Source organism: Panthera leo, chromosome D1 (genome assembly GCF_018350215.1).
Source record: "Panthera leo isolate Ple1 chromosome D1, P.leo_Ple1_pat1.1, whole genome shotgun sequence".
NCBI classification, from domain to species: Eukaryota; Metazoa; Chordata; class Mammalia; order Carnivora; family Felidae; genus Panthera; species Panthera leo.
Genome location: NC_056688.1, coordinates 54,597,880 through 54,624,246, shown reverse-complemented (window position 1 = coordinate 54,624,246; position 26,367 = coordinate 54,597,880). Strand labels below are relative to the sequence as shown.

The window sequence follows — 26,367 nt, the reverse complement described above, 5'->3', positions numbered from 1 at the left end:
GTGCAAAGACACAAAGGTATGAGAGAGGTTGGGTTTCACCATCTAGATGGTGAAACCAAGGCCCACAGAAGGGAAGATACTTCTTCCCAATGTCACACAGCAAATTGGTGGTCAGAACTAAGATTTGGAGTTTGGTTTTTGGTCTCCCAGTCCAGTGTGCTCTCCCCAACACCAATTACTAATATTTGATAATTTTCACATATATTATCTCATTTGATTTACAAATAAGACAGTTATTAACATCCTAATCTAAAAGATGAGAAAAGGGAAGCCTAGAGAACAATAGGAAATTGCCCAAGACCCCAAGTCAGTGGCAAGGCTGGGGCTTCAACCCAAGTGCCTTTAACTCCCAGGCTAGTCTGCTGTTCCTAATTCTATGTTCTAAGTATTAGTGCTTTAAAACAAATCTGGTTCAGAGAAAAACACTACATATAGGAGTAAACAGATGGCTAGATAAGTGGCTTTTCCTGCTTCATTTCATAAGGGCTCTGGGCAAGGGCAACTATTAAAAGAGTGACATTTTTTAAAAAGTCAAATAAGAATTATCAGGAAGCAATTGAAAGTGGCTAAGCTAAAGAACCAGAAACCTAGGCTTTAAAAAGCCATGCTAGTTTGCAGATTTGGCCAGATAAGTCACATCAAATCTCCTTTAGAAGTAAATAGGTACAGGGGTGCCAGGGTGGCTCAGTCAGTTAGGTGTCTGATCTCAGCTCAGGTCATGATCTCATGGCTCATGGGTTCAAGCCATACATCGGGCTCTGTGCTAACAGCTCAGAGCTTGGAGCCTGCTTCACATTCTGTGTCTCCCTCTCTCTCTGCCCCTCCCCTGCTCTCACTCTGTCTCTCTCTCTCTCTCAAAACTAAATAAACATTAAAAAATTTTTTTAGTAAAAAAGAACTAAATAGGTACAAAGAATAAATTGAAGTCCTCATCAAATGATTTTTCCAAGCCCAAACACTAACCTAGTCCTTCCTTCAGGCAGAAATTCTCTTACAGTTTACTGAAACACAGCAACAAGCTATTCTAACACACCCTCATTTCTTGCCACTAAAGAAAGTGAAACAGAAGTTACCACCTGAGACCAAGAGGCAGCATGCTTTCATTACAGACGCACAAGGGCTCTAACCTCAGCCCTGTTACTTTCTGGCTGTGTGATCTTTGGGCAGGGTATTTAGCATAACCAGAGCCTCAAATACCTTAACTCCAAAAAATGAAGATTATAATGTCTATCTTCATAAGGAATAAATTAACAACAACAACAACAAAAATCAAGGAAATACCTTGCTTGTCATTTGGTACATAGCACAGGCTCACAAAATGTTAGTTTCCCTTCACTCTTTTCCTACAACCAAGATGGCAGATCCGTCTTCTCCTTGGTCAATGGCAAGCATCAATAATCACAGGAATCTTTCTGACCAGGTATGAATAAGGCCTCGGTCTTTCTCAACACAACATCCCAGACTAATCACTAGATAAAAGCTATTTTTCATCTCCATAACCCATGCCTAAGGTTGAGAGATACCTAGCCCTTGAAGTGAGCAATCCACATTCTCATCACATTCCCATTCTAACGTGATATCCTATCAGGGCTGCTGAGACAGAGGAGGTGGCTGCAGGGGCAAGGTGAGAAGCAAACCTTACGTGGCTAAGATATCAAGCATAGCCAGCCAGCCACATAGACCAAGCCTAGGACCAGGATCCTTTTAGCAATGGTTTTCCATCTTTGTGCTCATCCAGTCACATACAAAAGGCAAGTCGAGAAGGTTACAAAGTGCTTACGTAATTTCTCCAAGATCTCCTCATCAGACATTTTAGGCTTCTTCTTCTGCTTCTCAGTATTCCGGGTCAGAGCATCTGGTGGAATGGTATTATTCTCAGTAGGTGAAATGGGAGATGTAGCCACATCCCGAGTTGGAGTAACAGGAAGCGGTTCAATCACAGACCGTGTGTATACCTGCATTGTTGGTGCAAGAATTTGGCAAGGCCAGTCTTTGTTAGCACAGGTGATGCTCAGGAGCCTCTTACACATGTGTGTTAGAACATCCACAGAAGAACAAATCCCAGTAAACTCAACCCTTCTCCTAGGTCAAAATCTATGCTCCTCTTCTTCTGTGCCCCAGGCCCATCCTCTGTGGGTGGAATGGCCTTCCTTGTTCTCACATACACAACATAAATTAGGAATTAACAGTGTCCTTTTAGAAAGGAATACTATGAATTGGGGTGCCTGGGTGGCTCAGTCGGTTAAGCAACCAGCTTCAGCTCGGGTCATGATATCACAGTTCATGAGTCGAGCCCCGCATCAGGCTCTGTGCTGATAGCTTGGAGCCTGAAGCCTGCTTCAGAAGATTCTGTGTCTCCCTCTTTCTCTGCCCCTCCCCCGTTTACACTGTCTGTCTCTGTCTGTCTCTCATAAAAATGAATATTTTAAAAAATTTTAAAAAAAAGGAATGCTATGAAGATCAAATTTACCAATTCATTTGTTCATTAGATATTTACTTCCTTTCTGTTATCTGCCAAGAACTATGTTAAGCACTATTCATACATATATATTTCCTCTGTTTTTGAGAAGTTCTTGGTTTAGTGGGAAAATTTTTTTTAAATAAACATGCTTGCAAACTGAAAAAAGGCCGTATCAAGGTGAGCTATCTTGACAACTCTCCAATTGTGAAGCTCATTGTGACCTACAGAAAGGGTGATTCCACAGATTCTGTTTAAAAGTTCTCATCCTAAAAGTTCATCTAAACCCCTTAAATTTCCGTCACACATCTCCTACAGTCAGTCAATCAACTTATGGTTGAATAGCTCCCTGAATCCTCTACTCAAAAGGCAGCGTTTTTTTTTTTTTTGTATTAGCACAGAGTGTAAGCCCTAGATCATTCTTTCATTGTAAAGCTCTTGTCATATTAAAATTCCAAACAAAGAATCATCTAATAGAGTATCATCTGATGATAGGTTAGTGTGCACTGATGCTAAATCAAGTAAAAGGCATGGGGACCAGATTGTGCAAAGTGAGGGCAGAGGGACTGTGGCTATTTTGAAATGCAAGAACCTCAAAGGAAGTTAAATAAAAATCACTGCCAATATCCAGCACCAAAATGCACTCCTGATGTCCAGCATATTAATAGCACTAACATATTTATAAATTCCTTTGGGCCTTTCAGTATCATCAATGATGTTCTAGGAGGTAGAATGCTACACATTTAACAGAGAAGAAAAGATCTGCAGCAGGCTGCTTTGTTGCTTCCCAGGAGACTAGAATAATTTATGTAAGTCCTGCACTAAGTAACATTAATTCTATATATCTTCCTGTCTGTGAGGAACAGCCTAAGCAAACTAGAGTTAGGTTGGTATAAACACCAATTATCTAGGATACTTCAGGACTATCTGCAAACCAGTGATAAATAAAGACACTATCTCATATCTTTAATCATACAGAAAGTACTTTTCAGTCAAGGTGGTTCTGTGATTTCACCAGCTGCAAAAATCCAAGGACCCTTACCACAGCATTAAACCTCTAGGCCTCTAGGCCTTATAACTCCCCCTGTAAGCTCTGTCAAATCCCAAAGCTGTCCACATCTCCAAAGACTCACAGATTTTGTGTGCTCTGGGCGTGGAGCAATCACTGGAGGAGGGGTAGCATCATCATCATCATCTTCATCTTCTGAAACTGGTGGCACTGCAGGAGTCTCAGACACCGTCTTCACATTCTATACAGCAGAGAAAAGCCGGTTTCATCAGGTCCAGCTGACATGAGACTTAAGCTACCAGAATTGCCAAACCCCAGGAGTAATCTCATTCAGACACCCCTTCTCACACCCGAATCAGACTCCAAACTCTCCACCTTTGTGTAGCCAGTCCCAGGAACTCAGTCAGCTTCTCCCTTTTCTTTTAGCTACTACTACCCACTAGTCCCTTGGGGGTTTCCTTCTCCCACCCAAAGCCTACTTGTGGATTAGGAAGCCAGCTTACAGATTCTCTACTTGCCTTGCCTAGTCCAAACTCTGAACACAAGCTCATAGTTCCTTCCCTTATTCTATGAATTTGACTCTCTTCACTGAACAGGTAACAAAGTACAAAATGTGGGAAAGGGATCAAAAGTTTGAAACTTCACAAAGTTTATCATTATAATTCCTTACTCCTTTCTGTATCTGATATGGGGGACAGAGAGAGGGTGAACTCCCCTCCTGCCTGCCATTTGGGGCTTCTGGAGAGAGGAAAGTCAGGAGTCAGAATGACAGGAGCTAAGTGAAGGAACTTACCTAGTGGAATACTAGGCAAGAACTACTGTGTGGGAGACTGATCTTTACCACATTGGACATACTAAGGGAGGAAAACTGGCAATCTCATAGATTTGAACAGGACTGCTGGTGCAGGGCATAACTTTTAATTAAAAATTGGCAGTCCTGGGTATATGTAAGCAAGTAGCTTTGGTGCCAACAGGTGATGAATTGATCCTCTTGGTCTCAAGATTCATCGTTTGAAGCATGTGGAGGAAGAGGAGGGGTATAATTGGAGGGGTAACCTTAAATTACTTCCCGTTCTGAAATCCAACAGAGGTCTTTCCCTGTCAAATCACATATTTTGATATCTTTCTGCTCTCTACTATTTCTTTCCTCTCCACTATTCCACTCGACAAAAATGTAACTAGAAACCCAAAATGGGAACAAAGTTACTCAGCAATCTCTTCATCATGATGTGGCCCTGGGGCTCCCGATATATACTGTAAACACAATTTAACATGTTTATTTGCTTCCTTTAACTCTGTAGAAAAGGGCATTTCATCATCTTTCTTAGCAACACATTCTGTTTTCCACAGGTAATGGCTTTGGGTGGTAATATTAACAACCACCAGTCCAGGGCACCTGGGTGGCTCAGTCAGCTGGCTCTTGATTTCGTCTCAGGTCATAGTCTCACAATTTTGTGAGTTTGAGCCCCGCGTCAGGCTCTGCACTGATAATGCAGGAGCCTACTTGGGATTCTCCCTCTCTCCCTTTCCTTGCCCCTCCCCTGCTGGTGGTTGAACCCAATAGTGTGATCTCTCTCTCTCTCAAAATAAATAAACATAAAAGAAAAAAATACCACTATCAAGAGATATAGGTTTTTAACCCAAATTTTTACTTTTTATCCCTGTGTCCTTAGGCAGAGCTGTCCCGCCCTGAGCCACAAGTTTCTTGTCTATAAAATGGGGATAATGATAGCAGCTCTCTGCCTGAGGGCCAAAGGAGGATGAAATGAAGTGATGTGGGCATAAAAACACTTTGTAAATAAATGCTAAGGAGCTAGAAGGATGTGAGGAATCAACTAAATTGTTATTATGTCTAATAACCACAAACCTCTATTTTAACAAAAGCAGTGACTTCAACTCATGTATTCATTCACTGTGTACCTGGCTCTATTTTAGGCTCTGAGGCTATATTAAAGAACAAAACAAATATAGACCCTGGTCCTATGCTTGCATTTTAGAAGAGAATACAGTCAAAATTAATTACCAAAGTTCCAGGTAGTAATAAGGTACATGTATGAGAGCAGTAATTGGTTAGGAATGGGGAATGTTAATTTAGATAGAGTAGTCATGGAAAGGGCTCTCTAATGAGAAGTTATATAAGCAGAGGCCTGAATGAACTGAGACAGCAAGCCATGAGACTCTTTGGGAAAAGAATATTCACGGCAGGTAGAAGGAGTACAAAGATCCTGAGATGGAAACATGCTTGGTGTGTTCCAATACTTCTAGGAGGTCTACATATATTGCTGAGAAATGCTTATGACATAAAACCTGCTGAACTTTGGGTAAAAGCAGTAGGAACCTCCGATGCTCTGGCCCAGGGCTGCTTCCATCCATCCCGCCTGCCCCAGCCCCATCAGAGTGGGGGCTCTTCCAGGGCAAGGCAGGTTATAAACTGCATCATCTAAGAGGGGTCACCTTCATTTGGAGCAGTGGACAATGCCCAGGCCCCGTGGTGCTGTCAGCGGAGGTAACCTCCCAGAGCTGGTAGCAAAAGAGGCCACAACTCAGATCTACTAGCCTGAGACTGCAGTCCTGGATAGGCAAACAAATTCTGGCTGGGACTGCTCACAGTCACAGCAGTCATGAGAGAGGCCCCACACTAGTCTCACATGCCTAGCTGTGTGCATATACATAAAAGAATCAAAACAGCCAAGCAGAAAGCAAAAGCTGTAACAGACCTCAAGGAGATGTCAATAATTAACAGAACTAGGATAAAAATTAGCAAGGACATAGAAAATTTGAACAATACCACCAATCAATTCAACCTAACTGACATATATAGGACATTCTACCCAAGATCTGCAGAATACACATTCTTTTTAACCACATATAGATCATTCTTCAGAATAAGCCATATGCTAGGCCACAAGACACATCATAATGAATTTTAAAGGATTAAAAACACATAAAATGTATTATTTGACACCTTGGAATTAAATTAGGAATCAACAACAGGAAAGACATTTCTCCAAAGAGATAACCAAATGGCAAAAAAAAATACATGAAAAGATGCTCAACATCACTACCCATTGAGAAATGCAAATCAAATCAACAATGAGATACCATTTCACACCCATTAAAATGGCTACAATCAAAAGATAGAGAATAACAAAGGTGAAGGAAGATATAGAGGAATTTGAACCCTCATAATTACTGGTAGGAGTATAATATGGAACAGCCACTGGGAAATATAGTCTGGCAGTTCCTTAAAATGTTAAACATAGAGGGCACCTGGATGGCTTAGTCAGTTAAGCATCCAACCCTTGATTTTGGCTCAGGTCATGATCTCACAGTTCGTGAGTTCAAGCCTCACACTGGGCTCTGCACTAACAGTGCAAGGCCTGCTTGGGCCTTCTCTCCCTCCCTCTCTCTCTGCCCCTCCCCTGCACTGTGTGTGTGTGTGTCTCTCTCTCAAAATAAATAAACTTAAAAAAAAAAAAAATAAGGGTGCCTGGCTGGCTCAGTCAGTTAAACATCTGACTCCTGATTTCAGCTTAGTTCACAATCTCATGGCTTGTGAGTTCAAGCCCCACGTTGAGCTCTATACTGACAGTGTGGAGCCTGCTTGGGATACTCTCTCCCTCTCCGTCTACCCCTCCCTCACTCACATGCTCTGTCTCACTCTCTTTATCTCTCTCAAAGTAAATAAATTTTTTAAAATAATAAGTAAAAAAATAAATAAATAAAATGTTAAACATTGAGTTACCATATGACCTAGCAATTCCACTCCTAGGTATATATCCAAGAGAAATGAAAATATACATCCACATACAATTTATACATGAATGAGCATTATTAATAGCCAAAAAGTAGAAACAACCCAAATGCCCATCAACTGGTGAGCAGATTAAACATGTAGTATATCAATACAATGGAATATTATTGAGACCTAAAAAGAAATGAAATACTGATGCAAGATTCAACAGGGATTAATTTTGCAAACTTTATGCCAAGAATCTAGACACAAGACTATATGCTATGCGCACATTTCAATAAAATGTCTAGAAGGGCAAATTTATACAGACAGAAAGAAGATCAGTGGTTTTCCAGGGCTGGGCATGGGAGTTTGAATGAACTGTAAAAGTTAACAAGGGAACTTTTCAAGGTGATGGGAATGTTCTAAAAAGTAGAGTGTGGTGATGGCTACACAAGTATAAACATTAAAAAAAAACCCACTGCATTGTACAATTAGGGTGGGTGAATTTCATGGTATATAAACACTGCCTCAATAAACCTGCTTTTTTAAAAGTAAAAATTTTAAATTATATCTAAAGCCAGTAGATTCTCATTATATATTTTAAACAATCTAGAAATGTAAGGAATTAAAAGTGAACAGTCCTCAGGAATGCCTGGTAAAGATGGCAAGTTGAACGTGGGAATCTACATCTTGAAATCTCACTAGAACTATAATAAAGAAATAGTCTTTTAAAGGCATTAAACCCAGAAGAATGAGGAGAGCAAGAGAGAAGGTAAGAGCAGCAAAAAAAAAAAGGGAGGCAATGACTAATGGATGAGCAGTAACTGACTCAAGGAGGCTGAATTCAAAGCTGAAAACCAATCTATTTATCTATGAAGCAGAATCCTCAAAGGCACAGGAACTGGTAACACTGTATACTTCTGAATTTGAAGATGAAGTAGAGGGGAAGGGGAGAGTACTAAAGGCAGATTCAATGAAAGTTATTTAAGATGTAGTTAGATCCCTAAATCTCTTCACCTACTCTACACCACTATGTGGTTGCCCTTCCCACCCCTAGCAGAAAACTGGAGGTCTAGTCTCTGGAAGGGAAAACAGAGAATTTCTGGATTAGGGATGTCAGGCACAGTCAAATGTTAAGACTATCAAATCAAAAACAGGGTAATTAAGAGAATATACTGAATGCTGAGACCCCTACCCCGCTTCCCTTTCTAGGCTCCTAGAACTCTAGGAGTCTAACTTTTATTCTCAAAGCAGGAGATTAGAAGATCCTTCTCGGTTTCTTACCAGCCTCAGTTCTAAGATAAAATACAGGAGGTTTCAGCAAATGGTCCAGCTGGATTACTCTATAGCGATACAAACAAAAAAAACTAGATAGCAATGACTGCATAACTCTAAAAATTTATTAAATTACTTAAAAATTTTTAATTTTTAGACAGAAAAGAGTACACATGCAAGTAGAGAAGAAGCAGAGAGAGGGAGAGAGAGAATCCCAAGCAGGCTCCACTCTGTCAGCGCAGAGCTTGACACGGGGCTTGATCTCATGAACCATGAGATCATGACCTGAGCCAAAATCAAGAGTAGGATGCTTAATAAACTGAGCCACCTAGGTGCCCCAAATTACTTTTAAAGGTATACATTTTACAATTATATACTTACAATTCAAAGACACAATGAGCTTAAAATTCTATTAAAGTCTTTAGTACCACAATTATAAATATGGGCATATATCCCCAAGGATTACCAAATATCCACAGGGTACTTCTAACTTAAGAGGAAGAAACCAAAATGAATGGGGAAAAAAAGGACACTTGGAATAAACAGACTAGACAGGGAGAATATATTAAAAAAAAAAAAAAAAGCCTAGGGGTGCCTGGGTGACTCAATTGATTAAGCATCCGACTTCAGCTCTGGTCATGATCTCACAGTTCATGAGTTTGAGCCCTGTGTCAGTCTCTGTGCTGATAGCTCAGAGCCTAGAGCCTACTTGGGATTCTGCGTCTCCCTCTGTCTCTGTCCCTCCCCCGTTTATGCTCTGTCTCTCTCTCTCCCTCTAAAAAATAAATAAACTTAAAAAAATTTTTTTATTTAAAAAGCCTATCATTCATCTTAGGGATAAGCAAAGATACCGATTCTGGAAACAGAATGGGATACTTTAATTAAAAATCAATCAATAAATAAATAAGCTCTTCACAATTAAACATGAAAACAGAAATTAAAAATTCAATAGACAGACTGAAAGATGAAGTTGGGAAAGTCTCCAAAAATAAGAATAAAAAATCAAGGCAAGGGAAATAGAGAAAATATAAGAAAAATAGAGAATCAGTCCAGGAGGTCCAAAATCTAAATAACAGGAGTTCCAGAAAGAAGAAACAAAGAAAACAGAAGAGATCACCAATGAAATAAACCAAGCAAATTTCCTAGAACTGAAGGCTTGAATTTCCAAGGTTGAGAGAGTCCACAAAGCCACTTGCAAAATAAATAGATGAATATAGGGATATAAGTATGAAATTTGAAAGCAATGGTGATAAAGAAAATGCCACAAACTTTTCAAGTGAAAAAAAAAAAAAGGCCAGACACAAAAAAGCAGGAATAAAACAGCTTCAGACTTCAATAGCCAATGCTGAAAGCTAGATGACAAAAGTACAATGTTTTTCAAATACTGATGGAAAATTATTTCCATTCTAGAACTCTAGACTCAGCCAAAGTATCAATCAAATCTGAGGGTAGAATAGAGATGCTCCATTTTGAGAGTTGGAAGACATTAAATATTTACTTCCCATTTACCTTCTCAAAGCTACTGGAAGATGAGCTCCACCAAACTGCAAAAGTAAACCAAAAATAAGGAAGACACAGCATAAAGAAAATAGCAACACCAACACAGAAATACAAAGGGACTGTCAAGACAATTGGTGAAGAGAGATCCCAGAACAACTGTAAATTACAAGAATTTTAGTCCTATTTGACTTTTTAATCTAATACTTGGGTAAAAATTATTTTTAAGTGAATATTCTTAATCACCATCAACTCTGAAGGTAATTACTGCTACTATTCAGTGTTTAGCCTTTCAGAGATTATCTGTGGGTAGTAATTACATCTGTATCTGTAGGTCTTTATTTTGACCTCATGCATTCTTGAGTGCTAGTTTGATTAGGCACAGAATTCTTGGGTCTAATAACTTTTCCTCATACCTCTAAAGATACTGCTCCTTGGCCCACTATTGCTAATGAGGAACATTAGGTGTATATTCTCTTTGAAAGATTTGAAGATCTTTCTCTTCATCCTTGGGGTCTCTGCAGTAGAGGTCTTTTTCATCCTCTAATCTAATAGCACTGTTTTTGTGGATGCAACATCTATAAAATCTCTGTGAATATACCATATATATTTTTGGAAATTCTTTTAATTATCTATTTCCTCTGGGGCCACTTTTACTTTCTGTTTCTGATCCTTCCCTTTAATGCTTTGTTCCCCTTAAGTATCTAGAGATCCTGGGCTTTCTATTCACACTTAGAAGTGAAAAACTAGATTGAACAGTGTACATGAGTAGCATGAGTTTCCTCTGCAGTTGTGAGTCTGTTTTTCCACTGTCCTCTCCTCTGATTGGAAAGTCTGATACAGTCTCTACATGAGTTATGGCATCTGTACGTGGTTACTGGCAAGCATCACTTTAGGGTATGTTGGCATGGAAGAGCACATAAGACTGAGACTCCTCTTCTCCCAATTATGAAAAGTATCTCCATCTTGGGATGGAAGAATTTAATGCATTTGCTTCCACTGCAGAGCTACTTTTCATTTCCTCCTTCTTCATACTGCTGTAGAGATCTGTAGTTAACTCAGGTTCTGCTCTGCTTCTGTCTTAGGCCCCTATACTACAGCAGGAGTTCTCTTCAAGTAGGTGTTTACTTTCTGGACAAAATTATCTGGCTTAAGCTTAGGATCAAAATTCTGCTACCTTTTGCTCACTGTACGATGAAGACTGTCCTTTCTGTTTCAAATGTAGAATTTTCATTAATTTTTAATTTACCCTTTAAGATGCTCCAGGACTCCTTCCTGCTTCTTATATGTATTCTCTCAACTACTCTTATCTTTCTAGGAGTTTTCTTTTCCACATATTTTAAGCTGTGGTTTTTTTCTGCTGTCATCAATCTGATCTTTGCTTTCTATCTTCCATGACAATGGTTTATTTATGTCCCGTTTTTGTTTTGGAGCACTGTTTTGTATTCATTTTTTAAATATATCTTTTCTGAAATTAAGAAATTTGGGGTAAGGGCACCTGAGTGGCTCAGTCAGTTAAGCATCTGACTTTGGCTTAGGTCATAATCTCACAGTCATGGGTTCGAGCCCCATGTCGGGCTCTGTGCTGACAGCTCGAAGCCTGGAGCCTGCTTCGGATTCTGTCTCTCTGTCTCTCTCTCTCTGCCCCTCCTCCACTCACGCTATGTCTCTATCTCTCAAAAATAAACAAACATTAAAAAAATTATTAAAAAAAGAAATCTGTGATAGCAAGAGAGATAGATACATGAATTCATTCTAGTACTCTGATCCAATTTCCAGAGGAATCTTTCAAGGATGTTAGTTTAGACGAAAATGCACATCCAGCTGTATCAATCTCCTATATAAAGCTCCAACACACAGTTCAAGGTTTTTGGCTTGACACGATGGATCCTTTACTTTTGTTCATGCTACCTCAGACAAAAAAGCATTTCCCTTTTTTCTGCCTGGTATCATTCATTACCTGTGTTTACCTGACAAGATATTATAAATCCCTATTTACATGTTCTGATTCCTCACTAAATTGTGAATTTTTTTTTTACTGAGTTGTGAAATTAAGAGCAAAGACCTTACCAGTCCTTGATGCCCCAACACCTAAAGAGCCTATCACATAATAGCTGTTCATTTTATAAATGAGAATTCATGTGCTAACATGCTAGAGAATCTGAAAGCCAGACCTCAAACCATTAAGCCACAAGTAACAAAATTTCAGTGCCAGAAGGAACCTTAAAGATTTTTTTTTTTAATGAATAAATCATTAGGGACCGACAACTCTCTACAAACTTCCCTCCACTACCAGGCAGAATAAATCACTCTATCAAATATGACCCCCCTCATACATTATTCATACCTCTCTTGCAGCCCTCATCCCTCTAGTCTGCTGTTAATTTTATTCTTCAAGGACTAAGATAGTGCATATTCATTTTTGTATCACCAGCACCTGGGCACAAAGAAGGTGCTAAGTAAATATTTATAGTATGAATGAATAAATGCATGCTCAAGACAATGGGATTTTGTACTGGTTTCTACTACTACTTTATTTAAGGGTTGGGAGATAGTCACTTAAACTCCAAGTCTCAACTTCTTAACCTGTGTTATGAGAATAACAATCTTATCCAATTATTTCACACATCAAGTGGGATGATATGGGAAACCAATATGGAAAATAATGACATGCTACCACAAAACAAACCATAATCTCCCATGTAAAACTAGTAAAGAAATACAGAATACTGAATCACAGGGAAAATGTTATGAATTGGGGGGTGGGGGGGAAATGTCCTTGATAGACTGAGTAGTTTTAATTTTAGATAGTAAACCAGCACAGGTGTTTACCAAGCAGGTGTTATGCCCTCTGACATATGGCATGAGCCCCAGGACTCCTGCTCTTCATGTACGAATAACATAGCTATGGCTTTACTGTAGTCTCCTTTATAAGACCTCTCTGACATCATCTTTCTCAGTTCCCTGCCACAGTGAAAAGAATCCTGGACTGGGACTCAGAAGACCCTAGTTCTAATCTGGTTCTGCCACCATCACTAATTATGAGTCTTCAGGAAAGTCTGTTTTCCTACCTGTGAAATGGGGATGGATAATGCTTTCTTCACAAGGTAACTGTGAGGGCTAATCACACTAACCATACATAGTTATTAGGATAGTGCTTGGCACACATTAGCCAGGCCGTGATAGTGACGGCCATCACTCCTATAAAAGCATAACCACATTTGAGCCACAAAGCACAGCTCATCTTTGTTTAGGCCTCTTCTTCAATAATTTGCTGCTCTGTAATGGGGAGAAACTCCCGAAGATCTTAACATTTACAAATTCTTCCCCCTCCTTTAATTACATCCATCTGACAAAAGAAAGATTATTCCATTGCTTTCAGGGGAAAGCAATACAGACTGGGAATCAGATACCTACTGTCATTAACCCTTTCTCTATTTCAGTTTTATCATCTATGAAACAATGATATAACCCATCTCATTAAACTCCTGTGAGGATTAAAAGAAGTAGTGACTACAAAAGGACACAGTATGCTACAAAGGCAATGGACATGTGAACATTTTTCTATGATTGATAGGAATGTAAATGACTCAAGTGAATCAATGTCTACTGCTGGAAGCACAGATTAAAGTATTTTAATGGTGACTCAGTATTGTGTGAGAATTTACTGTTCCCCTGCTAAAAATTCTTTAATAGCTTCTCATTACTCTTAAGATAAAGATAAAACTTCTACATGATCTGACCTGCCACCATTCCTCCTCATCACCTATCTCTAGTCCATTCACACTTCACATTCCAATCATAACAAACTACTTGCAGTTCCCAATTAAAGCATACCTGTGAACCTCCTTGTCTTTGCATGAGGTATTTATTTTCTCTTTGTCTGGAATATCCTCATCTCTCCTTAATTCTTGCCCTACATAACAAAGTCCTTAAGCTCAGACTCTACAATCAAGACATTTTCTCTTAAACATCCAATCTTTCATTCAGTAAATGGTTACTTGCCAGATGCCATGGATACGGCAATTAACAAGTCAGACATAACCCTTGGCCCCATGAAGTTTTAGCACACTGTACTGTATGTAACTGTTTTTGCCTTCATAAGCCTGGGACACTCTTAGGAGTTGGGACAATGACTGATTTATTTCCTATATTGTCACTTCTCCACACAGGACCTGGCACAGAGTGGGGATTTTGTAAATATTTAGTAAATCAATATGACAAAACCAGCTCTGTATAAGAGAAAACATCAGGTGTAAAGAATAGCAGTATACTTATACATATCATAGGCGTACTATTTGTAAGACTCTTTCAAACATCAGCATCTCATTTTATCTGCTCTGAAAAATGGAATTTGTAAGTTGAGAGAGGCAGAGAGACCTTTAAGGTCACCTAGCTTTTTTTTTTTTTTTTTTTTTTCAGTTTTTTTAAATTTTAACTCCAGTATAGTTGACATACAGTATGCAATAGTTTTCAACAATTCTATACGTTATTCAGGGCTCACCATGATAAGTGTACTCTTAGTCCCTATCACTTATTTTACCCACCCACCCCCACCTGCCCTGTGATAACCATCAATTTGCTCTCTTATAGAGTCCGTTTCTTGGCTTGTCTCTCTCTCATTTTTTCTTTGTTCATTTGTTTTTTAAATTCCACATATGAGTGAAATCATAGAATTTGTCTTTTTCTGCCTTATTCCTTTTAGCATAATACTCTAGCTCCACCAATGTTGCTGCAAATGGCAAACTTCATTCTTTTTTAATGCCTGAGTAATATTACACACACACACACACACACACACACACACACACACACACACACACATGTATATACACCACATCTTCTTTATCCATTCATCTATCAATGGATGGTTAGGTTGCTTCCATAATTTGGCTATTGTAAATAATGTTGCAATAAACAGCATAATTTGTGTTTTTAAGAGCACCTACGTGGCTCAGTGGGTTGAGCATCTGACTTCAGCTCAGGTCATGATCTCACAGTTCATGGATTTGAGCCCCGCATCGGGCTCTGTGCTGACAGCTCAGAGCCTGGAACCTGCTTTGGATTCTGTGCCTCCCTCTCTCTCTCTCTGTCCCTCTCCTGCTCATACTCTGTCTCTCTCTCTCTCTCTCTCTCAAAAATAAATAAACATTTAAAAAATTTTTGAATTTGTCTTTTTATATTCTTTGGGTAAATATCCAGTAGTGGAATTACTGGATTGTAAGGCAGTTCTATTTTTAAATTTTTGAGAATGAGATCATCTAGCTTTATTTTCCAGCCAATTCATCAGTGTAATATCCCTTCAAGTGACAGGCAGTCACTACAATGTCAGAGGACAGAATGAATGACTTTAAATGAACAGAATCTTCTCCCTTCAACAATTAGTCCTAATCCTGGTTTTGTAGACCATACCAACAAAAAAGAGGGAATTCTCTTCTAAATTCAGGTATTTGAAGACACGTCTAGTTAAGGCAAAGTGTATCATTCTCATTTTATTGATGAAAAAACTGAAACTCAGAAAGGCAACTTGTCTCTCCAAGGTTCAAAGCTACAAATGAAAAACTGAGTCTAACCAGTTCTGGTTCCAAGGTTAGGATTTCTGGAACACTAAAAAATTAAATCTGGAAGGGATACTTAACAGTTTATTAAGTCCAGTTCCTTTACTGTATAGGTAAAAACTATGAGGCCTGGTGGGGTGAGGGGCAGTAGCCAAGATGAGTTTTTTTCCAGCCCAGGCTCTGCATCTACCACACAGTCTGGATCACTAACCACCAAGTCTGCCCATATCAGAATAAAGAAAATTAAGACTTACCAAAGTGTTAGAAGAATTATAATCTTCAGCTGATTTATCTGCAAAGGGAAAAAGACAAGGGACTCAGTCAGTAAACAACTAAAATTAATCCATTCTTGAGGGCTAAGGAAGCCTATCCAGTCAAGCACTTGCCAGGCTGAGAGAATAATGGTATTACTAGTACTATGGGCCCAACACCAGGCTAAAGCACATTAGATACATTACCTCCTTTAATCCTCACTACAGTTCTGAGTACTATTATTATGTCTACTTTTATAGATTTTGAAACTGAGGTTCAGAGAAGTTAAGTAATTTGCCCAGGGTATACACAGGTTAAACGGGAGTCAAGATTTGAATCCTGGTCTAATTCTAAATACTATGTCAGAACTGTGTCCACATCATCAACTATATCATCATCAGGTCTCAATGGTCAAGGAAATTTCCTGCAATCTAAGAAAATGGAAAAGAATTCATGTCCTGAGCTATCCATGATAAATCATGACCAGTTTGTGGCTTCAACTTTTAGAAAAGATCCTTCTACATGCATGTCTATTCCCTATAGGGAAAAACTGAGAAAAACTAAAGTTTAAGAAAAGAGAAGCATTAATCGTGTCAAGTCTAATTTAAGGCAGGGTCTTATTTCTAAGAACAAATTCAAGTTTCCTCAATGAGGCAATTACCAGAGTTCATTGATTCCAAAATGTAAATTTTTTACATTAATATCTATGAAATAGAGATGTGTCCTATAATCAAAGGCATTTCATGGTTTAATTGGCAACTTTTTTCTCTTTAGTGGTATATAAAATAATGATGCAGGTTTAGAATTAATGATATCTTAGATTTAATGAAATATGAAACATAGACTCAATGGAGATCTTAGCAAGAAAATAAGTTTAAAACCCAAATATTATGTTTGGTTTTATTCTTTAATTCCTACAGGCCTTAGAAAAAACTGACTTAGCCAGTTCAACATCAATGGAATTAAGGAGAAATATTCTACCAAACCCAACATATTCCTCACCAAAAACCAAGTCCAGAGAATGTCCAAGATCCCAATTCCATCATATAAGAAAGTGTCAGGTACAGCTTCTTTGGTCCTACGACAAACCATGAACCTATAAGCTATGACGATATATTCTTAAACCCTGAACAGCCAGCTATACCCAGGAGAAATCAATTCAGGATATACTCTAAACATAATTCCATCACATAGCACTTGATTCACCCTGAGTAAATCACTCAGTTTTTCTGAGGCTAATTAATTTCTCTGAGTCTGTGAACTGGGGATAATAGTCCTTGTCATACCAAGCCCCTAAGACCATCATGAGAATCAGTGAGATAATTCACGTGCAAGCATATACAAGTTAAAGTAGTACTCTCAGAATCAATAGTATGAGAAGAAGGGAAACAGGTAAAGGAGAGAGATGACATTAAACAAAAACTGTGCTAAGGGCACCTGGGTGGCTCAGTTGGTTGAGCGGCCGACTTTGGCTCAGGCCATGATCTCACCATTCGTGAGTTTGAGCCCGGCATAGGGCTCTGTGCTGACAGCTCAGAGCCTGGAGCCTGCTTCAGATTCTGTGTCTCCTGCGCTCTCTGCCCCTCCCCCACTCACGCTCTGTCTCTCAATACTGAATAAAAGTTAAAAAAAAAAAACAAAACAACTGTGCCAAATATACAATATTGCCTAGAAATGGCCCTGGTCTTCAACTTCTAAAAAACTAAAAATTCTGCACTTGCATGTGTGCGCACACACACACACATTTACATATACACGTGTGTGTAAATTTATACACACAGAAGAAGTATGAACACATATCTAAACATTATATATATATATATATATATATATATATATATATATACTGTTATTCATATATGCACACAAAGGTGAACATATACACAATTACCTGAATGTGTGTATCTATATACATATTAATTCATGAATACCTAAGTGGTCTTTAATTCTAAACATATGCAAACCCACAGAGGTATGCTTCCATATACATATCTGGTACTTGTACATGTCTACACACACGTACACATAAACACAGAGATTCTTCCAAAGACTCTGCTGCTAAGACTTTCAAAGCCAGCTTTTCTAATCTGAGGTTCGTGACAAACACCTTAAAACATAAACTCTAATCTTCTGACTAGAAAACTCTCCCACCCAGCACCCCTCAACCCTAATTCCTCCTTGGAATGACCCAGTCCCTCAATGAGAGAAGTGAGACAGAGCCAACAGAGCCAGACGTGAGGAAGGAAGTACTGCTGGGAACACGCATGACCCTCTCCTGGGTACCACCATGGCAGCATGGGCAAAGCTGCAGTTTGTCATCCTCACCATCTGTGCCCTTTGATACAAGCCAGACACTTGCTGGGGAAAGCATCCTTCAAAATTGGCTAGTTCATCCTGGTTCTCACCTTCCCCAACAATACTGCTCTTTCAAAGAGACAGCATGAACACTGGAAAGAGTACCAGACTTGGAGTTAAGAGACCAGTTCTGCCATTAATTTAGCCATATTAGAAAGGTCTTTCTTGGCTTCAGTGTCTGCAAAACAAGGAGGACCTGGAAGTAGTATATACGGACGATACATCTTGCTCTAACATTCTAAGATGCTACTATAAAAGGCAAGTTTCTGGAAATGTAGGCCTTCTAATAACATATCCAGGAAAAGGAAAATTTCCCTGCTATGGGAGGAGGTGCTCCAGATAGAGTTCCTAGAAGCAGATAGTAAACTCCAAAGGTGCTAGTCTAGGAATTGGGAGGTCTGGATTCAAATCCCAATTCTGCCATTAAAAACACTGAAAGACACAGTCTGTTACGGAGAGGTACATCTAAAGAACATATATTATTACTGGCCTATTTTACATCTGAGTGATAAAAATTAATTCCTTGAGGAAGAAATTGGGCTTGCCTACTTAAAAGATACACATGAAATGTGTTATTAAATAACAATGATATTAAAATTAATAATGATAATGATAGCTACATTTCCATGGTGCTGTTTACAACTTATAAATAACTTTCATACCAGTGAGCTCATTTATTCCTCATTACACTCTCTGGAGACAAATTATTATTCCCATTTTGAGGCTCAATATATACATATACCATGCTACTTATAAAGAAGGTGCAGTTTCAAAATACTCAGGTTTGATGCAAAAACTCATCATTTTGGCTCTCAAATTCCAAAAGTCCATCTTAGTTAAAAGTATTGTCTCCACTATTTCCAATACTTTCTCCCCTTACCCCATACCAATAGGCATGTGGAGCTTTTCCATCCAGGTGAAAACATTTTTTTTTCCCTAGACTATTCTGGATTCAATCCCCATACCTGTAAAGCTCATGTACTTCTGGCTGTTGGAGGTCTTCTTTGAGTTATAAAATTCCAATACATCCAGAACAGCTTGTGGGTTTTTCTTCTGCTCTGACTTAGTGATATTTGATGTTTGAAGCAAGCGAGCCCACTGCTCTGGCATTCCCTATAAGAGAGACATACAACGTTGTCAGGAAGGCATAGTTAGAGGGGATCCTGAAGGAAAATCAAAGCTAACTCTAATACCTGCTGGCAGTTAAAGACGGGTTTAGTTATTTCTTTCTCTCTATACCCTCAGAGCTCTATATAAGCCTTTTTTATAATACCTATCTCACTGGATTAGTCATTTCTTGAGATGTTTGCCCTTTCACTAGGCTATTCCTTCTTCAGAACAGGAACCATGTATGATTTGCCTTTATATCATAGTGCCAAGGAGCCACTTAACTAAGGTCTACTTAAGAAATGGTGATTCAAAGCGTTTTCTGATAAAACTTTAGAGATGAGGAAAATGTCCCTCTCATGAATATAAGAAGATAGTAATGAGGATCTCAGGCAAAGACAGAGGCATCAGGAATACTAGGGTAAAAAATGAATCTAACAGTACATAGTCAGAACTCTCAAAGATCAAAGGCCTTTCTGTGACCCAGGACTTACTGTAAACTCCCCTGTGACAGCATCAAAACCAACGTGAATTGTGTGCTCAAAATCTGAAGGAAGAGAAATCTCTGGCCGTTCCTTCTCCTTCTTTTTATTTGCTGCAAGAGAAACAGAGAAAAGGAAATAAAAAACAAGGACATTATTACTTTTTTTTTTGTTTGCTTATTTAACTGTTTTTTGAGCTGTAGGCTCCTTTAAAGGCTAAGGACCGTCTACTTCACATATGTATTGACAAGCCAAATGCTACATTTAGATTGGAGAAGGTGCTCAAAACATGATTAAAGACTTATTTTTTTGTTGAACTAAAGTAAGAAAGGGATAGAAAGAATTTTCTTCAAATGTTCTTCAGATCTAATGAGCCATTTGATCTAGGGTGAGTAACTTTCTTTTTCTGAACACTGGTTTTTCCATCTCCAAAGAGAAAGCTAAGGCAGATGGTATCTAAAGATCCTTCCAGCCCTGACATCCTACATTCTATGAGCTTCTATGACCTACATCCCACTGGTTTGGTATTTGATTATGGACTGCTTTAAGGTTCCCTAAATTACAGGATTTTAGGTCTGGGTGGTATTTTAATAATATAAATCGCTAATATTTTATCAGGTGCTTACGAGGCAACAGTTTTAGTTCTTTACATGTATGAATTCACTTTAGCTTCATGGCAACCCTAGAAGTTAGGTACTATCCTTATTTTGCAGATAAAGAAACTGAAGCACAGAGATCAAGTTACTTGCTCAAGATCACATGGTTAGTAGTTGGCAGCATCCAGGCACAAACCCAGGCAGTCTGGCCCAGAGCCTGAGCTCAAAACCACTATGCTGTGCTGCATCCCTAGGCTAGGACCTTAACGGATCATTAAAAGAAAAAGATGTAGTCATCTTTCTCCCATCAAACGTCTTGCATAAAGTAGATGTTCACAGAGGTCCTGCTGACCTGGCAGAAAAAGCTTCAATAGTTAAGGAATTGTATTGCTAAAGCAAAGTACCCTTGTCAGGGGTTGAATTATGTACCCCTAAATTCATATGTCCCAATTCCAGGTACCTCAGAATGTGACCTTATTTAGAAATAGGGTCATTGCAGATATAATTAGTTTAAGTTACAATAGGTCATACCGGAGTAGGGGGGACCCCTAAGCCAATAAGACTGGTACCCTTACAAAAATAAGAAATGTGGAGACAGATGCACACAAGGAGAATACCATATGAAGATGAACAGAGAAGTCAGAGTGATGCTGTTTCAAGCCAAGAAACACCAAAGATTGCCAGCAAGCCACCAGAAGCTAAGGGAGAGGCATGAAACAGATTTTTCTTCACAGCCTTCAAAAGGAACCAACCCTGCATACAACTTGATCTCGGAATTCTTGTTTCCAGAACTGAAACAATCCATTTCTGTGGTCTAAGCTGCTTAGTTTGTGGTACCTAGTTACAGAAGCTCTAGTAAATCTAACCCTCTTCCAACTAAAAGGAGTTTCAAGGTCTTGGTATCAGGCTAGACTTCAGCAGCCATCTGCAAATGTAATCCCACTGAAACAGGCTTAAACAACTTCCAAGGCTCAGCCAGATAATCTTTCTTCCTAGATGGGGACCTACAGAGCCCAGATTTTAAAGAGCTGTAGAAACCCTCCTTATCCCTTCAGCGAAGGCTCCTCCTCCTTCAACGTTCTAAGGAGAAGACAAAGGAGAAGGCCATCTGGTCTAAACTTCCAGGGAACTCCGTACACATACCTGGGAGAACTGGGTTCAGAAGCTAACTGCAAAAGCTACTATTAATTGAGCTCTTACCATTGCCAAGCATGTGCTAAGAATTTTATATGCATCATATGTCACCAAATACTCCATACAACCCTACAAAACAGATGTTAACATCTTCATTTTATAGGTAAGGAAACATAAGTACTTATTTTTAATAATTTGCTTTATCATTCCTGAGTTTCAGTGACAAGTCTATCCTAAAAGCATTATAAATTGGCCATGCAGGCTCATAGGCCTGTGAGGCAAGACTAGAATATCCGCTCTTTAAGGCAAATCAGCAAAGAAAGCCCAGGAACCCTAAGTCTCCAGTCTTCCCCACTATCAATCTCTCAATGAAATCACCAGAGTTTTCTCCTTGTAGACATTATGTTACATACAGTCACAGTTAAGGCCCAAAGTCCCTGGCTCCATGACAAGACATTTTCCCTCCTAGAAATGCCCAGGATTACACGACAGCAAAGCTAAAACAAACAAACAAACAACAACAAAAAACAAAAACAAAACAGAACAAAAAAAACAAAAAAACAGAAACAAACAAACAAAAACATTGTAAGCCCAAAATTCACCTCTAAAAAAATTCACTGAGCAGTACTGAAGAACTTGGCTAGGGTCAGACAAAGGCTGAATGCCAGGCTTGTCTGAGCCTATCCTTGGAGATCAGATTAAAAGTATAGGCTGAATTATAGCAATCAAAACAGTATGGTGCTGGCACAAAAACAGACACATAGATCAATGGAACAGAACAGAGAGCCCAGAAATAAACCCATGCTTAAATAGTCAATTAATCTATGACAAAGGAGACAAGAATTTGGATGGGGAAAAGACAGTTTGTTCAATAAATGGTGCTAGGAAAACTGGACAGCTACATGTAAAAGAACGAAAGTGGACCACTTTCTAACACCAAACACAAAAATAGTTTCAAAATGGATTAGACCTAAATGTAAGAGATGAAACTATAAAAATCCAAAAAAAAAAAAAACAAAAACAAAAAAACAAACCTATAAACTGGACAGCTACATATAAAAGAATGAAACTGGACCACTTTCTAACACCAAACACAAAAAGAATTTCAAAATGGATTAGACCTAAATGTAAGAGATGAAACTATAAAAATCCTAGAAGAGAGCACAGGCAATAATTTCTCCAACGTTGACCATAGCAACATTTTTCTAACACTTCCCCTTGTCTCCAAAGGCAAGGAAAACAAAAGCAAAAATAAACTATTGGGACTATATCAAAATAAAAGCTTTTGTGCAGCAAAGAAAACCATTAACAAAAAAGGCAACCTACTGAATAGGAGAAGGTACTTGCAAATGATATATCCAATAAGGGGTTAATATCCAAAACATGCAAAGAAGTGAGGGGCACCTGGGTGGCCCAGTCAGTTAAGTGCTCAACTCTGGATTTCAGCTCAGGTCATGATCTTGTAGATCATGATGAGATAGGGCTCCACGTCAGGGTCTGTGCTAACAGTGCATAGTCTGCTTGGGATTCTCTCTCTCTTTCTCTCTCTCTCTCTCCCTCCCTGTGCCCCTCCCCCACTTGCACACAAGCAGGTGCACACATGCACTCTCTCTTAAAATATATAAACTTTAAAAAAAGTACTTATATAACTACACACACACACACACACACACACACACACACACACAAACACACACACACACACACACCAATCTGATTTAAAAATGGGCAGAGGACACAAATAGTCCTTTTTCCAAAGAAGATACAGATGGCCAAGAAACATGAAAAGATGCTCAACATCACTCATCATCAGGGAAATGCAAATCAAAACCACAATGAGATATCATGTGACACCTGACAGAGTGGCTAAAATCAAAAAGACAAGAAATAACAAGTATTGGTGGGGATGTAGAGGGAAAGGAAACCTTGTGCACTGTTGGTGGGAATGTAAATTGGTACAGCAATGTGGAAAACAGTATGGGGTTCCTCAAAAAGTTAAAAATAGAACTACCATATGATCTAGTAATTGAACTACTGGGCATTTACTCAAAGAAAACAGAAACACTAATTTGAATAGATACACGCACCCCTTATGTATCTAAGCAACCTAAGTGTCCATTGATAGATAAATGGATAAAGAAGCTGTGGGTGTGTGTGTTTATATACGCACACACACACAGGAATATTATGCAGCTATAAAAAAAGGGATGATAGTGCCACTTGCAACAACATGGATGGAACAGGAGATATTATGCTAAGTGAAATAAGCAGACTGAGAAAGACAAATATCATATGATTTTCACTCATATGTGGAATCTTTAAAAAAAAATGAATCAACAAACAAAAAGCAGAATTAGAGCTATAAATACAGAGAACAAACTGATAGTTGCCAGAGGGGAGGGGGGTCGGGGATGGGCAACATGAGTGTGGGGGAGTAGGAGATAAGGCTTCCAGCTATGGAACGAATAAGTCACGGGAATAAAAGGTACTGCATAAGGAATATAATCAATGGTACTATAATAGCACCATATGGTGACAGATGGTACCTACACTTGTGAACGTAGCATAATGTGTAAACTTGAATCACTATGTTGTACACCTGAAACTAATGTAATGTGTGTCAACTACACTACAATACAAATAATTTTTTAAAGTATAGGCTGTGGACGAAAACAGGTGGCCAAATCCACAGTTAAGGCCCCAATGCTCAAGAGAGCTGCATGCATATATATGATCCACTTGTTCTATTACCTTTCCAGGTTGACTTGTCTGAACCTCACTACCAGACTGAACATTCCTGGGCAAAGAAAGTACCAGTATACCTTATAGCACTTTATAACAGATTTACATTTCATAATAATTACAATAATCACCTCCATTTGTATCATGCTCTAGTGCTCACGTATATTATTTCACCAGAGCCTCAAAACAACTGTGTGATGAGCAGGGCAGTGGTTAAGGTGCCTATTGAGAGAAGAAGAAACAGAGTTTCCAAGAGGTTAAATAACCTGCACAAGGTCACAAGTTAGAAGCAGACCTGCACCCAGAACTGGGGTCTTCAGACTCCCAGCCACAAGGCCCTCCTATTCTGTCACTCTGCCTCTTATAGACTACCGCTGCTCATGATTATGTGATCTCTCCTCTTTCTCCCCATCTCTCTTACATTCAGTCCCCAGGTTACTAATGATTTCCTCTGCTATACAGAAATCAAATTTATCCACTCTCCTCCATTTTCATTGTTACCACCCTCTTTCAGGCATTGTTATCTATGGCCTGGATCATTCTAAAAGTCACCTGTCACCTGCATTCTGGTCCCCTCCAATGCAGACAGCAGCCAAGGTGATCTATAGCCTTGATATTCTAAGCAGCATCAGCACAACTTGGGAGACTACTGGGAATGTAGGATCTCAAGCTCCAACCCAGACCTACTGAATCAGAATCTGAATTTTAATGAGATCAGAAATGATTCATGTGCATATAAAAGTTTGAGAATCAAGAGAATGAGAAGACAAGCCACAGATAAAAGAAAATATTTGTAAAAGACTTATCTGACAAAGGATTGTTATCCAAAATATATGAAGAACTCTTAAAACTCAACAATAAGACAAACAACCTGATTAATAAAATGGGCAAAAGACCTGAACAAGTAACTACCAAAAAAGATATACAGGTGGGAAAGATGTGCAACATCATGTGTCATTAGGGAATTGCAAATTAAAATGACAATGAAATACCACTACACACCTTGAAAATATCAAATGCCAACAAGGCTATGAAACAACAAGAATGTTTATTCCTTGGGGAATCTGGGTGGCTCAGTCAGTTAAGCGTCCAACTTCAGTTCAGGTCATGACCTCACGGTTCATGTTTGAGCCCCATGTCAGGCTCTGTGCTGACAGCTTGGAGCCTGGAGCTTTCTTTACATTCTGTGTCTCCCTCTCTCTCCACCCTTTCCCTGCTTACACTCTGTCTCTCTCTCTCTCTCTCTCTCTCTCTCTCTCAAAAATAAATAAACATTAAACAATTTTTTTTTAAAAAGAGTGTTTATTCCTTGCTGGCAGGAATGCAAAATGGTAAGTCACTTTGGAAGACAGGTTGGCAGTTTCTTACAAAATTAAACACACTCTTACCATACAATCCAGCAATTGCACTCCTTGCTATTCACCCAAATGAGCTGAAAATTTATGTTCACATAAAAACTTGCACATGGATATTTATAGCAGCTTTATTCATAACTGCCAAAACTTAGAAGCAACCACGATATCTTTCAGTAGGTGAGTGGATAAATAAACTGTGGTTCCTCCAGGAAATGGAATATTATTTAGCACTAAAAAGAAATGAGCTATTAAGCCATGAAAAGACAATGAGGAACCTTAAATACATATTACTAGGAAAACAAATCAACCTGAAAAGACTATGAACTGTATTATTCCAATTATATGACATTCTAGAAAAGGCAAAACTATGGAAACAGCATAAGAATCAGTGGTTGCCAGGGGTTAGGAGGGAAGAAGCGATAAATTAGTAGAGCACAGAGGAATTTTAGGGCCGTGAAACTACTCTGTACAATACTATCATGGTGGATATATGTCATTATTCATTTGTCCAAACCCATTGAGTGTACAACACCAAGAATGAACCCTAACATAAAATACAGACCTAAGGTGAACATGATATGTTGATGTCAGTGCATCAATTGAAACAAATGCACCACCCTGGTACAAGATGCTAATTGTGGGAAAGGTTGTACATATGTGAGAACAGGAGGTATACAGTAAATCTGGATACCTTCCACTCAATTTTTCTGTGAACTTAAAACTATGCTATTAAAAAAAAAAGTTTCAGAAGCTCCACTCTATAAACTTGTACCCTCCTCTTTTAACCTCCTGCTACTTATGTTTCACACAC

General features: G+C 38.8%; 1 protein-coding gene across 4 annotated transcripts in view; it reads right to left on the bottom strand.

The window, feature by feature from the left end:
* PAK1 (p21 (RAC1) activated kinase 1) overlaps nucleotides 1–26,367 on the bottom strand; it is a 152,829-nt gene that overhangs the window by 26,778 nt on the left and 99,684 nt on the right. For all 4 annotated transcript variants that reach the window (XM_042906985.1, XM_042906983.1, XM_042906984.1 and 1 more), the window contains exons 3-7: nucleotides 19,742–19,842; nucleotides 19,106–19,253; nucleotides 15,788–15,825; nucleotides 3,592–3,708; nucleotides 1,781–1,955 (exon numbers count right to left, since the gene is read on the bottom strand). In XM_042906985.1, the coding sequence (XP_042762919.1) occupies nucleotides 1,781–1,955; nucleotides 3,592–3,708; nucleotides 15,788–15,825; nucleotides 19,106–19,253; nucleotides 19,742–19,842 (579 nt within the window). The remainder of the gene's footprint in view (nucleotides 1–1,780; nucleotides 1,956–3,591; nucleotides 3,709–15,787; nucleotides 15,826–19,105; nucleotides 19,254–19,741; nucleotides 19,843–26,367) is intronic.